At 35.3% G+C, this 14,736-nt stretch overlaps 2 protein-coding genes across 3 annotated transcripts; one reads left to right on the top strand and one right to left on the bottom strand.

The window, feature by feature from the left end:
• The first annotated feature begins 2,867 nt into the window (after positions 1-2,867).
• On the top strand, positions 2,868-5,253 carry LOC106306559 (transmembrane protein 56-B-like). Its single transcript, XM_013743221.1, has 9 exons — positions 2,868-3,109; positions 3,343-3,553; positions 3,645-3,733; positions 3,842-3,980; positions 4,069-4,143; positions 4,280-4,401; positions 4,501-4,576; positions 4,652-4,711; positions 4,866-5,253. The coding sequence occupies exons 2-9, from the start codon at positions 3,413-3,415 to the stop codon at positions 4,998-5,000; spliced, it is 837 nt and encodes a 278-aa protein (XP_013598675.1). The 5' UTR covers positions 2,868-3,109; positions 3,343-3,412; the 3' UTR covers positions 5,001-5,253.
• A 6,767-nt stretch (positions 5,254-12,020) lies between these two features.
• LOC106304000 lies at positions 12,021-13,801 on the bottom strand. 2 transcript variants are annotated; one of them, XM_013740369.1, is made up of 2 exons: positions 12,836-13,801; positions 12,021-12,536 (listed from the first exon to the last, which is right to left on the bottom strand). In XM_013740369.1, exons 1-2 carry the CDS (start codon positions 13,596-13,598, stop codon positions 12,175-12,177), a joined length of 1,125 nt encoding a protein of 374 aa, XP_013595823.1. In that variant the 5' UTR covers positions 13,599-13,801; the 3' UTR covers positions 12,021-12,174. The 2 variants fall into 2 exon arrangements, with proteins under 2 accessions (XP_013595823.1, XP_013595821.1); XM_013740367.1 differs by having other exon boundaries at positions 12,021-12,576; positions 12,840-13,801.
• Positions 13,802-14,736: the final 935 nt, after the last annotated feature.

The raw sequence follows: 14,736 nt of genomic DNA, 5'->3' as shown, positions 1-14,736 counted from the left end.
TTTTTGTCAACTCTATTCATTAATTTAGCCCAAAAGCTTTATGAAAGAGAACATGATAAAAGACCCAAATGAAAGAACACATGTTGCTTCCTAAAAGAGGATTACACACATGTGGCTTTACGAGGACAAAGAAATCGCTTCTCATTTTGCGAACTCCGGTGAGCATGCGCTCTCCAGTCATCTTCTCTGTTCACCATCACATGTCTTCCTCCGATGAAAGCTCCAAATAGGAAACCAATATCATCACTCAATTCCTCCTCTCGCCAAACCGCTACTTGTAACCAGAGTTTCCATCAACGTCAGATGTTTAAATCAGGAAAACCTCTAATGATTTGAAAGATGACTCTTCGTCAGACCATCCATATAGATGCCAACTTTGTTGGACCACCTTAAAATCAGCCGAGCTAATTTCATCTCCACCATTCTCCTTCTATCTAGGATACTCTTCAAACCGAGCTAGCGGATCCACATAAAGGATGAGCAAAGGTTGACTCCCTTTTAGAAAGAATCGGTGCTTAAGCGAAGAAGAGGGATATAACCGATTCAAGTAAGTGGGATATAGATGACTGGTGTGCGTTTTCTAAAATCTTGTTTTTCGGTAAGTCTTTTTGGAACCATGTTTTCTGTTTCTTGAAAGCTTATAGACGATGATAAATCCTCCATTTTGTAGGCTTCTCAAGCTGTCACAGGTGTGGGGCTCATCGGAAGCTAGGGCTCCCATCTATTGTGTGATCCGATGCATGTGTATTTGATCCCTAAATAGAGGTGCTTTTAGAGTAAATTTGAGCATATCAATCATGCATTTGATCATGCAATTTGTATTACAAAAGTTGAGTAAGGATAAGTCAATGAGAGATATATGCATACAGAAAAACATCATTGATTCTTATCTATTTGGTTATTTTTCGCAGTGATCATGCATTGATCATGCAATTTTCTATTACAAAAGTCAAGTGACGGTGAGTGTATGAGAGAGACACATGCATACAAAATAACATAATGGAGCCTCTAGTTGCCTTCGATGTTATTCAGTCATGGGTTCTCTGTTTTTCTGATAATTCATGGGCCCATGAGAAAGATATTTCACTTAACATAAATCATTGAAGGTGAATGCCTGGACGATTTCAAAAGCTTTTTTTAGTAGTACTGAACATTAAAACGGGTTAAAATCTCAATGATTGGTCGGGTATTATGCTTTGCACAATCTCATTTATTACACCATCAATCTACCTTTTAACTTTTTGTTACTTGCTTCTTAACATGTGACGATCTTTTCAGTTATGCTTCTTTTTGCAAATCACAAAAATGTCACATGCAAGTTTTAATCGCCATATAATGAAATTATCTAATAACAAACCATTTTTTTTTTTTTTGTCATCTGATAGATTAAGATTAGATCAAACATTCGGTTACACACATACAATAAAAACATTGTCTAAAGCTAAGAGCCAGAGAGGTAATATATACCTCCCAGAGCCAACAGATGAACAAAACACAAACCCCCAAAGCTAACAACAACAAAGAAAAAGAAAGATGTCGAGAGGCCGGATAATAGAACAGAACAACAGGAGAGGAGGCTTCAACCTTGTACCCAAAGACGAGGTTACCTAGCGAGAATTCATCAACAATAAACTCAAGATAAGAAGAGCAGCGAGATAACCTGGAAGCACACGAACATCACCAAAACATAAACTGGATCGAGAGAGGTTTGAATCCTTAACCGTCGCTATAAACACCCTTCAATCCCAACTAAGACTTGCCATTGGACCTTGAGTAGGTTCTCTACGCGCCTCATACGCACCAACACCTCACGGCGAAGCCTATAAAAGCTTCCTGAACACACGTCTTATTCACACAGCCGGTAACTGGATGAAAACCACTCCAACACCAGGACTATTACTAACAAAACAGCGGAAATCAACCAGCAAAGAAGCATTAACTCCAAAACACAGGTATCTCCATCCTATCCTCACAAAACTAGAATTGAGCTCGCAACAAGGCTCTGACCAATAAAGATCAACAACCACCAGAGATAACTCCAGAGAAAGGGGAGACACTCCCAAGCCTAGGTAAGTCGCCAACCCACAACCACATCTAAAGCTCACAAACCTCTCCACAAAGACCAATGCTGCTTGTCACAGAGAAGAAACAGAGGATAGAGCTTGTTTCCAAATCATCCATGCCGACATCGAAACAAACAGAACTCAGATCTACAAAGAGAAAAACGAGATCTGACACAGATACATCTTAAAAGCCGACTCCCTTACCCTTCAAACCGAAGTCGTCTCGTCGATGCTCCAACAAGGAGCCCCAGACCGCCGAATCTAGCTCTCCCGGAGCAGATCTAGAATCCAATGCCGAACGGACCCCAACCAGAGACACCATACATATTGACGCCATCAACTAAGAGGAGGAGGAGAGCAAAAATAAAAGGAGAAGAGAGAAGAGAAGCAGTCAGCGGCGACCAGAAAGGCCGAACGCCGGTGTTCGATGTTTCTTCTTCAAGATCGCTTTTTTTTTTCTTTACGGCGGCGGCTCAATTTTTTTTTTTGGTTTGTTTTACAGACCATCTTCTTCTTTACTTTTCTTTTTATATCTTTATATATTATAAGAAAAAATTGTTGTAAGAGAGTCTACCTAAGCAAATGAAAAAGACATGGTAGTAGAAGTGATTCACACGAATCGAACGATAATAATACTCTAATTCTAATATTTATTTTGATTCAGTTTGTTAGATGTCGGGTTCATGTTTTTCCCCCCCCCAATAACATACATGTATATTAACATAAGTTTGGCCAGTACTATTTTATATTAAAATTAGAACTAGTTGAAATTAAATACCTAATTCTAGTTTTTTAATGTAACAGTTTATTTTAATTTAATAGTTGTTTTTCGTGCACCAGCTGTAGTTTTTTTTTTCCCCTCAGATCGACGAGTCTTTTGTGTTCTTCTCATCTTCTTCTTCTCCTTCACATTTCGCGCATTGATTAAAGCTAAAGCTTCGCTGCTTCCTTTCTCTCACTTTTCTCGCCGCCGATTCTAAAAGCGTCTCCTCCTTCCTTTGCGTCCATTTCTCCGAGAGATTTATTCAGATTTTCCCCTACACGAGGTACCAAATCTTCTTGTTTCGTGGATCGGATTTGACTTGGATTGAATCCGAGTTTCGTTGATTTTGACTCATTTGTAGGGATCTAGGTATCGCATATCGAATCTGCATTTGAGATTAGGCGTTTTCTATATGACGAGAAGTAGGATGAATCAATTAGAGATTAGGTTAATCTGGAGTTTCCTTTTTCTATCGTTGAGATTAACATCTCGAGATTGATTCTGTTATGGGTGTAGGGCGGTGTGGCGAATGATGAGATGAGGAATCGATAGATCGAATCTGTATAATAATCAAATAATCTCTGCAATGTCGTCGACCTCTTTGCAAACGATTGGTGCCATAAAGGCTTATCATCATCAAGCTCAGCATTTGGTCAACAACTACCTCTTGGCTGATCCTTTTATTCCTTACACCTCTGTTCTCACCGGCATTTTCCTCTGCAAAGTGGTAAAAAAATGTTTCCCTCTTTCTTTCTAGATTTTAAAGGGACAAAGCTAGATTTTGATCCTAATCGTTTGATTAATGATTCTTTTTGTAGGTCTATGATCTTTGTCACTTCATCAGCAACTCACATTCCAAGACCTATATCATCCTCACCAAGATTCAACGAATCGAATGGAACAACCGGTTTGTGTTTTGTTGATGGATTGTTGACTCTTTCAGAAAGTCTTGTCTCTGTTCATTTATGATCTTTGGGTTTTTGTTGATGTTGTTCCGTCGTGTTTTGGGCTGCAGTGGTATCTCAACGGTTCATGCTATCTTTATCTCCGCAATGTCGCTCTACTTTGTCTTCTGGTCCGATCTCTTTTCCGATAGGTGGCACAATGATCTTGTTGTGTTCCGGAGCTCACGTCTTTCCTCTCTCGGTCTAGGGGTAAGCTCTTGTTTAACTGTGACCAAAACCTAATGTTGAGTCTTTGAGAGAAGAATGTTTGAACATGACATATAAATTATATTTGCAGTTATCCATTGGTTACTTCATTGCTGATCTTGGGATGATCTTCTGGAAATATCCTTCTTTGGGTGGACTTGAGTATGTAAGTAACTCTTCTTCCCCAACCACTTTGCTCTATCTACTGATTGATGTTTTACTTTCGGTTTATCTATTTTTAAAACCTCTACACCGCCCAACTCCATAAAGATGCTAATGCTAAACCTTGCATTTGATTTCAGATTTTGCATCACTCGCTATCAGGGGTAGCAGTTGCCTACTCCTTGTTTTCCGGGGAAGGACAGTTGTATACATACATGGTCCTCATCTCCGAGATTACAACCCCCGAGATCAACTTGAGATGGTAAGTCCCACTTTTGTTTTCCATGTACATTACAAGATTTTCAGCTTAGTAATCTTTCTTCTGACACAACGAGCGGATTATCTTGGGGGTCTTATGAAGGTACCTGGACACAGCTGGTATGAAGAAGTCGATGGCATATGTTGTCAATGGCGTTTTCATCTTCTTGGCGTGGCTGGTACATAAACATTCGACTCATTTTGATGCACAACATTATGGTGTCTACTGATCACTCGTAACATTTTCATGTCAGGTTGCTAGAATTCTACTATTTATATACATGTTTTATCATGTCTATCTGCACTACAACCAGGTAAAAAACTCATGATCTCCTTCTCGGTAATCTCTTCATATATGGGTCGAAAGTTGCATCAAAACCGTCCCCATTGAATTCGACACATAACAATATTATCTAATATCCTAGTTTGTTTATGTGATTGGATTTACTTTTGTTTTTGGGGTTATAGGTCATGAGGATGCACATCTTTGGATACGCTCTGGTATTTGGGGTACCAGCTGCGCTCGGTGTCATGAACTTGATATGGTTCGGTAAGATTGTGAGAGGAGTAAAGAAAACATTAGCAAAGAGATGTGAATGCTGAGAGATTGGCGAGTCTACCTCACAATGTTTCATCAGATAATCATCTTTACTGCTTCTTTCTTCCCTCTGACATATATGTCTGTCTCTCTAGTGTAAGTAGTTTTTGTCTGATGGAGAAACGAGAAGAAACAAAAACAAAAATGATACTATCCTCTGACGTCTCTGTAAATGATCAAAATTCATGTCAAATTATGTTTTTCATTACAAGATGTAACTCTGTTTTCATTCTAATAGTTTTGTACCTGCCCCCTTAATGTTTAATTGTCTGTCTCATACATCACTTGTTTAATCAGAAAATCGACACAGCCAGTACTAATATGATGAACAGTTTGTTTTCCGGTTAAGTAGAGTAAAAAACTAGAAGAAAATCATTTTGTATAAATATTAAAATGTTTAATTACGTGGTAAGGTTTTCAAACGAAACAAATTACAGATGAAAGAAGTTTAAAAGGAGTCTTGCCAAAAACTTTTGTAGATTATTAAATATTTTAATTGATGATAATTATAAATTATATTTTTGATGAGATTCAAATTTATTGTTATTATTTACAAAGCAGTCCTAACTGATTAGAATCTATGAAGTTTAGTATATGTATTCGCTGTGTTCTATAATAAATGTCACTTGTTTATTTTTTTTGTTTCAAAATATACCATTCCAATGTAACTTTGTACATTAAATTCATTTTTACTTTTGAATAACCAATAAGCTTTTATTTAAGTCATTTTCATTTAATCAATCACACATTAAATGAATATATATTAGTCTATTACACAATTTTCAATCTCCGTGAAAAATATCAAAATGACATTTAATATGAAATGGAGAGAGTATATCCTAATTGCTATTTGAGTGCTAAAGCCACCTGCCGGCCAGGCAGACGTGCATATTTATGCTCAGATTTGTACTTGATAGATAGGATTGTGTTCTTCATAATCTTCTCAATGAGCCTCTGCATCTGATCTGATCCATGGCTGTCTAGATCTGATGATGGCGCCTTGTATTTATCTCTCTCTCTCTATATATATAGTAGATAGAAACCTGAAACAAAAGCTTCGCTAGAATGGTGTCCAATCTCTTATGTGTTATGTTTTCCAAGTAGTTTGGACTCCATTGCCAGTCCGGATTGATATTAGATCCCATAAGCTGTCGCGCTAATCCTCTCAAACTATGTAAGAAAAAGGGCAAGCAAAGAACAAATGATCTCAAGTCTCATCTTTTTCTTCACATAATTCGCATTTCTCTGAACTGCTCTTTATTACCTCATTCGATCACCAGTAGCTAAACTGTATTTTACATCAAGCTAAGTAATAAAAGAGAATAAACCAGACCACTCTACTATAAACCATTATATTCCTTTTAGATTGAAGTTGATCTCATGTTCTTGAGGCTGAGAAGTTTGTGTGATAGTCTTCGGCCCCGTGCTTCCATAACACTATGTCATCTCCCTTCCCATCATGTGGCACATCTATAGCCTGGATATTGTTGTCGAGATCATGAAATGTCTGACTTCTCTTTCCTCTAATACACTACCCTTCCAGAGTTATTGCATCCCTGATCTTGGCGTGTCTAGCAACACCGAGGTATGTTGTACCCACACCTCCAATGATTTCAATCATACGACCTTTCTCCAGCCAATCATCAAACCAAAAGTGTTTGCTATCTCTATCTCTTACCTCAAATCTGAAGAATTGATAAGCAACATCCCTCAACTTAAGCTATATCCAAGATCTTTTAGAATCATCTCGAACATGCCAAAAAGAGTTGTACCGAAATAGATAATGTTTGACCCAGCTAACCCAAAGAGAAGAAGGCTGAGTAAATAGTCACCTTATGAGACTCAAATCAAAGGCCCTAGCAGAATCCCACAACTTCCTCACCCCTAACCCCCCATCTTCTAAGAAAGATCATCCCATCCTACTTTTGCTTTGTGAGTTTGGGTAGGTGAAGCCGACCAAAAAAAAGTATTACACATACTTTTGATCGTGTCAAGACACTTTTCTGGTAGGATGAAAGTTGAGTTCCAGAAATTCACAATGATTGAGATAACAAACTTGATCAATTGTAACCTTCCAGAATAAGATAAAGACTTGTTAGACGAGCAGGACATTCTTCCTCTAACTTTGTCAACCAGCAGCCTATAATCGTGGCTAGTGAGAATTTTGGTAGTCAGTCGCATACCTAAGTATCGAATGGGAGAGTTCCAACTACTAAACCCAAAAAGAGGCTGTAGAAAAGAGAGCTGATAGATTATTTCTGATGAATAAATAGATGACTTGGTTGTATTACTATGTAAACATGACATTCATGTGAATCACTGCATGATCTCCAAACCCTCTAATAACGACTCTGGTGTACCATATGTGAAGGCCAATATATCATCTGCAAAGCTTAGATTAGTGAGTTTTACTTCCTTACACTGTGGATGATAAGCAAATTCCCCTTCCTCTACTGCTCCATCTAGTAGCTTTGAGAGCACATTGTTGAGGATACCATAAAAATAAGGTGAGAGTGAACAGACTTGATGAATGCTTCTGGCACTAGTAAAGAAATCTTCCAGACTTCCATTAACAAGACATAAAATGATGTTGATATACGTAACCTGTTAATTATAAACTTTTACGGAGTATCAATGTTGTATTGTGTTGTTGTGTTTGTTATTATCTATTATTTTTTCCATTGACTATTATTTTTTACTAACAATTTGTCACATTATAGTTCAAATACATTTTCAGAACTTACAGCCTTGCTTTTACACCAGAAAAAAGTGAAGTGTACAAACTTGTAGTGATGTTTTTTTTGCCATTTTTCTAAATTATGTATCATTATTAGATGATTTTTTTGATTGTGCTTGATTTAAAATTTACCAATTGACTGAATTTGCCTCCATGTTAGGCTAGCTTTGGCTAGTATTTAGGGTAGGGGTTTGGAGTAAAGTTTAGTATTTAAGAATTGTGAATGGATTTGGAGTTTTATGCTACTTCGGCAATATGATATAAAAAAATCTGATGCATATCTATGTGGTAAACAGGCGTGTGGTATTGGTGGCATTACGTGGTGTGATAATTAATAGTGGAGTTTTACAACGACCATATCATCTACTTTTTCTCTCTTTCACCACCTACTCGCAAAAGATGAAGGTATAACCGGCTGAAAAACGGTTAAATGTTAGTTAGTGAATTATGTCAAAATCAATGTTATATACTTAATTTTTATTCTCATTTTGATTATTCAGAAAATTAACCCTTATTATTATAAGTGGCTCCAAAATGATATTAAACAACATACAATAAAGCATATAACAAAAAAATAGACAATACAATACAGAAAATATAAACCGACAATACAATATCAGCTACATATCTTTGGTTATATCCATACATTGGCCTAACTTTTATTTTAACTCAATGATGTCGACATACGAATACGCACTTGTCGTGACAATGATACATTAAATTTTTTCATACATATATGCAAATTGTTGAATTCAGTGATCGGCCTATGAGCTGACAACTACAACTAGCCATATAATGGGCTTCACCAGTCATGTTAGATACATGAATTGCAGCAAACTATCTTTCGTTTTCGTTAGGGGGTGTTATTAGATTATATATTTGTAAAGACATTTAGATTTTATAATGATTCTTATGTTTTTCAGTTACAAATTTTCAAAAAAAAAAAGTTAAAATTTAGTGTCATTAGTTTTGTTTTTGCACTAAGTAGTTAAATTTTTTTAAAAGTCTAGTGTTATTAGATTCAATATTTTGATAAATCAGCAAAAGTCTTGTGTTATTAAAAAGTAAAAAGAAGAAGAATAACTGGTTTTGACATTCTTTTAAATCTGTTGTTATTCTTCACAAAATATACTAATCAAAGTGTTGTATGTTGATCATGGATTCTCAAAGTAATTTAATTCTGAGAGTAATGGGTGTAATTTTTTTTGGGTAGGTTTTCCCGGTTGTTGCTTAGGGTAATATGACAATATTATATAAAAGAGAGGAAGTAGATATGTGAAATAGGATATTTAGCTAGAGAGTAAATTATTATTTGTTTGAAAGCTATACAATGTAATTTCCCTAATAATAAACATGTTTATTGTATATTGTTTATTCAAAAAGTGTTACTTCTTTGTTTTGGCAAAAAAATATGCTTATTTAAATTAAAATTACCGTTAATGAAAAGACAAACTGTGTACAATTATGTAAAATTTTGTTAAAGAATAAAACTAATATAAAGTTAATTTAGTATTTAGTAATTAATTACAAGGTAGATCTATAGCACGAAAGCTTCATCGGACATATGTTTTTGCTTAAGACTCAAAGTCGGAATAAAAAGTTTTAGCAAGTTATAGAATCTTGTTTTCAAATTGTTTCTATAAACTTAAAAAAAAAACATGTTGGAAGTTTGCGGCTCTCTTTTAAAATACTATGCTTCCATTTTACAACTTGATATCGTAAATAAGTAGAAAATATAAAGTTATTAATTTTTCAATTACTTATTTAATAAATGTAATACACATAAGAAATAAAATTATATGTGAAATATTTGAACTAATGGTAAAATTTATTTGTAAACAATAAAGTTTTAAGAAAGTTTACTTAGATATATATATATACACTGTATTAATCATATTTGTGATAGTGGAAATGATTAATCTAATTCCCTTAAAAAATTATTAATTTGATTATTATACATGTAAACTTGAATTATTATTCTTTTCGAAACAGAATTTGAGGTCGGTTTATTTGGTATAGATTATTAAGAATGAAGATGAAGGTTTTGATTTTGAATTATATTATTTTGAATATTATTTTCTTTTAAACTAATACATTAGACGAAACAGAATTTGAGGTCGGTTTATTTGGTATAGATTATTAAGAATGAAGATGAAGGTTTTGATTTTGAATTATATTATTTTGAATATTATTTTCTTTTAAACTAATACATTAGTATATATATATATATATATATATATATATATATATATATATACACACGCTTTCAATTTTTTTTTGAAAGTCGCTTCGGCAGTTGTATATGATTCCGGTTCTGTGTACGTGCTTCTGCTTCCATATCACATAGACTACAAGTAAATGTGAGACCGAATTAACAGTTGTAACCACATACATACCCTATCATCTAACAATGTCTGTCTTTTTCTATATATCAGTCTCAATAATCCCTTTTAATTCACATATAATCGTAACGCGCAGGTCTGACTTTACAAGAATTGATTACTGGTATACTTTGGTGTAATCGTAACGCGCAGGTCTCTGTCTAAAATGTTACTAGTATTTATTTAATTTTTGATCATTATTTCAACACAGCTCACTTTCTCTGTAGAAAAGCTGCATCTGAAGGGTGTGGGGAAGCAAAAGAGAAGCACTTTTGGCCATAGAGTAGTACAACACTATACACATTACATTGATAACCTTTTAAATTTTGTTCTCTTTCTAATAACATTTTATATATTATATTATATTGCTTCTTGAAATTGGCCCATTGTGATTTATTGTCGTGACCCTCATGAGTTCCTTTTATTTCCCTTTTTTCACTAGCAAATAAAATATTGAACTATCGTGTTCATAAGATGGACCTTACGTGTGTTTTTAGGATCTGCATTTACTCTGTACCTATATGAAGCATGGTTATTCAAGTCCAACTTAGACCTACTGTTTTCCACTTTCCTTAGTACATTCTTGGATATTTAAATCTAATTAAGAGAACTAAAAAATCTAACCTTATCCAAACCCACTTTGCTAGGTCCTTAACTGTGGCTGTGGTTGAGTATATGCATCTGGTTTGTATCCAACTTCTTCATAGTTTCATTTACTATATAGTATATATGGGTTAGTTTCTCAGTTTTATGTTAAAGAGTTTGTGAAAATGTCGGTCTTATTTAGTTTTATACTTAATTGAGATTTTTGTTTTTAGTAACTTTACTTATTGAGAATTTGAGATCACATAGATGTCATATTGTATCTCGGTTGTGAATTAGCACGCGGCAAAAATTATGTTACATTTGATATCTTCTGTTAAATCTTGATTATATTCAAAAATACAGGTAACCATTATTCTATAAACAAAAGAAAAAAACTAAAATTTAATATCCGTCAGAACAAACAAATTAGTTATTTTGCAAACTGGATAATCCACTCCAAAAATGACTTGGTTGTCATAAATAAAATTGCCATGCATCTTCCATAAACCTGTTGTTTCAAAACAGTTTTTAACTGCCTTTTATACAGTTTAGAACATGCAAGCTATTGATAAAAAAACATGTAAGCTACTACTACTACTACACGGCCTAATAAGAATGACAAGATTTTTGTCCCAACTCGTAAGTTTTGATGCATTGAAGAGAGAGAGAGAGAAGAATAAGAAAAGGAACCAATAATACTCACTAGAATGGCCTCCACACTCTTCCCCGGCCCTTCCTTTGACTGCTCTCTCTGCCCCCTTTGACCACTTTCTATCTCACTTAAATGCTTCCCCACGCGCCTCTGTCCACGCCCCAAATTCCAAAAGCTTACGTACATTGCACCTTCTCTTTTTAATTGCATGATTATGTCCATAATTAGTTATCGACGTCGATCACAAGTTAGCACCTTCTCTTCCGTTTAATTGCATGATTATGTAACTTTTGGGCATTGAGTAGTCATTACATTTATTTCTATATGTTAATGCCCAAAAATTTTGAACTCTAATCTCAACCTGTCCAAATCAAGGATCATTTACAAATCCTTGGTGAATATATGAAACACTTACGTTAATTAACATACTTTAATTTAATGTTGTTTACGTTCATATGGTTTTTAAAACACAATCATATTTCAAAAGACTAACGAAAGATACGGCTATGACTTAATTAAACGAGATTATACTACTAAGCAGTAAGCACTCTACTTTGGTGTTATTTATCATCATATAGCAACATTAAATATTCATAACCATATGTTATAAATAACGATCTAAACTCATTTCAACTACATATGTGACTCATTCTTGTGATATGAGTCCACATTGTATATTAATCAACAATCACATTTCAATAAATATTGCATGGAATCACAAAATTATTTACTTAAAACAGTGATAGTGAAACCAATTTATGTACTTAGTCACCAGTCTTTTTTGGCTAACCACTTCCTAATCAAATAAACCGTAATAATAATTATTATGATGGACCTCCTTGATGCTGATTATTGTGGCTAGAGGTAGAAGAAGCCAAAGCAAACATAGAGCTCGCAAGCTTATTAATGGCTTCCACTAGTCCACTCATGCCTTCTCTGTTCATCTCAACATTCGACTCTTCGATCTTCAGTCTCCTCTCTTTTAAGCTCATCACTTCTTTATGTCTCCGATCTTGTCTCTCCTCACTCTCCCTAAACGCGTTAGCGATCACAGACGCACTTCTTGATAACGCAGCCGCCACTACACTCTCAGCTTCCTCCATTTCTGCATTTCCTCCGCCGCCGCCACCGCTTGTACCGGCGGCTGTGGTCGGCTTTGTTCTCCTTCGCTTTGCCGGAGATGTGTCTGAATGCTCACTCGTGTCAGAATCTGAGCTACTATCCTTCTTCAAAAATATTTATCCAATATAATCCCAACCAAAATACTTATCATTATTAATAATGTATTGTAATGTATATTCATTCTTTTTACTGAAAATAATTAAGTGATTAACTGAGACGTGTAAAATAAAAGACGAAAAACATTAACTTTCTTTATATATTTATACTTCAAATTTAATCGGACTAAGAAGTAACTAAACTTTGAATGTCGACCTTTTCTATATAATTAAAACTTGAATTTAAGAAGAGAGAGAAAGAAGGTACCTACTGTGGGCAGTATTGGCTGAGCATGAAAAGAAGGCTGTGGAGGTGGTGGTAGAAGAAGCGTTCGTGGTTGCAACGGTTGAGACGGTGGAGGTGGTGGCCGTGGAAGAGGTAACAGGACAGGAGGTTGAATCATTTGATGTTGTGGAACAAATCCTAAACCTTGTTGTTGTATCAGTTTTGGGATGTGTAGTCCACCGCCCGAACCATTTCCACTTCCAGTTTCTGCGGCAGCAGCAGCGACTGCTGCGGTTATGGCGGTTGCGGCGGTCGAAGAAGGGTGCGTTTTACTCTCCACCACATCAAACAACGCTTGGTATGTTTGAGGCAACATGTTACTCGGCAAGTTCCTCTCTTTCCTCTCACTCTTCTCCATCTTCCAATACGAGCCCGTTTCCGCAGCAGCTGAAGAGGAAGACGCGGACGCAAAAGACGATTCTAACCTCCCTCTCTCATACTCTCTAACCTTTTTGTAATCTCTCATGAGATTGTCCCACTTGTCATTGCACTGATTCTGACTCCTCATACATCCTTTCCTCCAACAGTAATCTTCTATCCATTTCCACCGTAACTCCGCTGGTTTATTACCACTACTACTCCGGCTATCTTGTGACTGCTCCGGCGCCGGAAGGCCGATGGACCGCCGCATCCTCCTCTCGTCGTCCATCTTTTTGGCTTCAATGAGGACCATCGTCTCATTCAGTGTCCAGTTCCCTTTTCTGTACTCTCTCGTCAAACCTAACCCCCCACTTTGGTCAGCCATGTGTTTCTTAAAATCTTGAAAAATCAAGAACTAGAGAGAGAAAGATAGATTAGTGTATAGAGAGATAGAGAGGGACTTTTGGTAGGTGTTGGAGAAAGGGGGAGAAGGAAGGGATCGTCTTGGGTGGGAGATAGGTGTAGTGTTGTTATGTGAGTGTTTAAGCTTTGGGGGATACTTATGATTTGATTTTATTTATTTTCATGTGAATGAGAAGACTGGTCAAAATCTTTTGATGTAGTACTAAAAGGACAATGCTTGCAAAACTGGGAGCCAAGTGAAAAGAAAAGAAAAGAAAAATAAAAAGATAAGTAGCTATCCCTTCACTCATTACTTAAACTGGAATTTTATTTTTGTGTGCTTTTTATAAAAACTTAATATGTTCATTCATTCATGCCTCTCTTAATTTCCTTGGGGGACAGAAAATCTTAGGTGAATCTAGCATTTCTAATTACTGTATGTAGTTGACAAAAAAATAATTACTGTATGTACACAATTTCGAATAGATTAGTAAATGGGTTAAAATTTTATCAAATCTACAGTACTTCCTTTTCGGAATTGATCATAAATGTATCTACGGTAAAAAAATATTTTGCAAACGTGTAGTTAAAATCATGCAGTAAATGTTTTAGGGGGCTGTATTGAAATGTGGATTTTAAAAGTTTGGGTGGATTTGAAAAAATATTGGAGTTAGAAGAGATTTAGACTAAATCTCATTTATATGGGTAAGATTTAAAAAAAAAAAAAAATTGGGTTGGATTTTTTCTAAACTTCAGAGTACTTAAGATCATTTAATTTTAAATTTTAGAGTATTTTTCAAAATCCAATTATTTTAAAACGTGAAGTAGTCACTACTTTTTCCAACAGAGTAAGAATATTTTGTCTTCTTCCTTCGTTTGTGAGAACGAGAGAGGAAAAAACAGAGTGTTTTCCCAAATCCATAAGAAAGTTCACCATGCGATCACTTCTTTCTCTGTCTTGTTCCAATTCGTCTTCTAATTCTTCCAATTCACTCTCTGCAACGAATTTGAACAGCAGACTCTTGACGATATTCAAGAAAACTCAAGAGCTTACTAAAAGCAAATATAATAGATCAAACTGGTTTATAAAAAAACCAAATTCATAAACGACAACAAGAAAG

The sequence above is a fragment of the Brassica oleracea genome, chromosome C7 (assembly GCF_000695525.1).
Source record: "Brassica oleracea var. oleracea cultivar TO1000 chromosome C7, BOL, whole genome shotgun sequence".
Classification (NCBI taxonomy): Eukaryota; Viridiplantae; Streptophyta; class Magnoliopsida; order Brassicales; family Brassicaceae; genus Brassica; species Brassica oleracea.
This window is presented reverse-complemented; position numbering and strand designations above follow the sequence as displayed.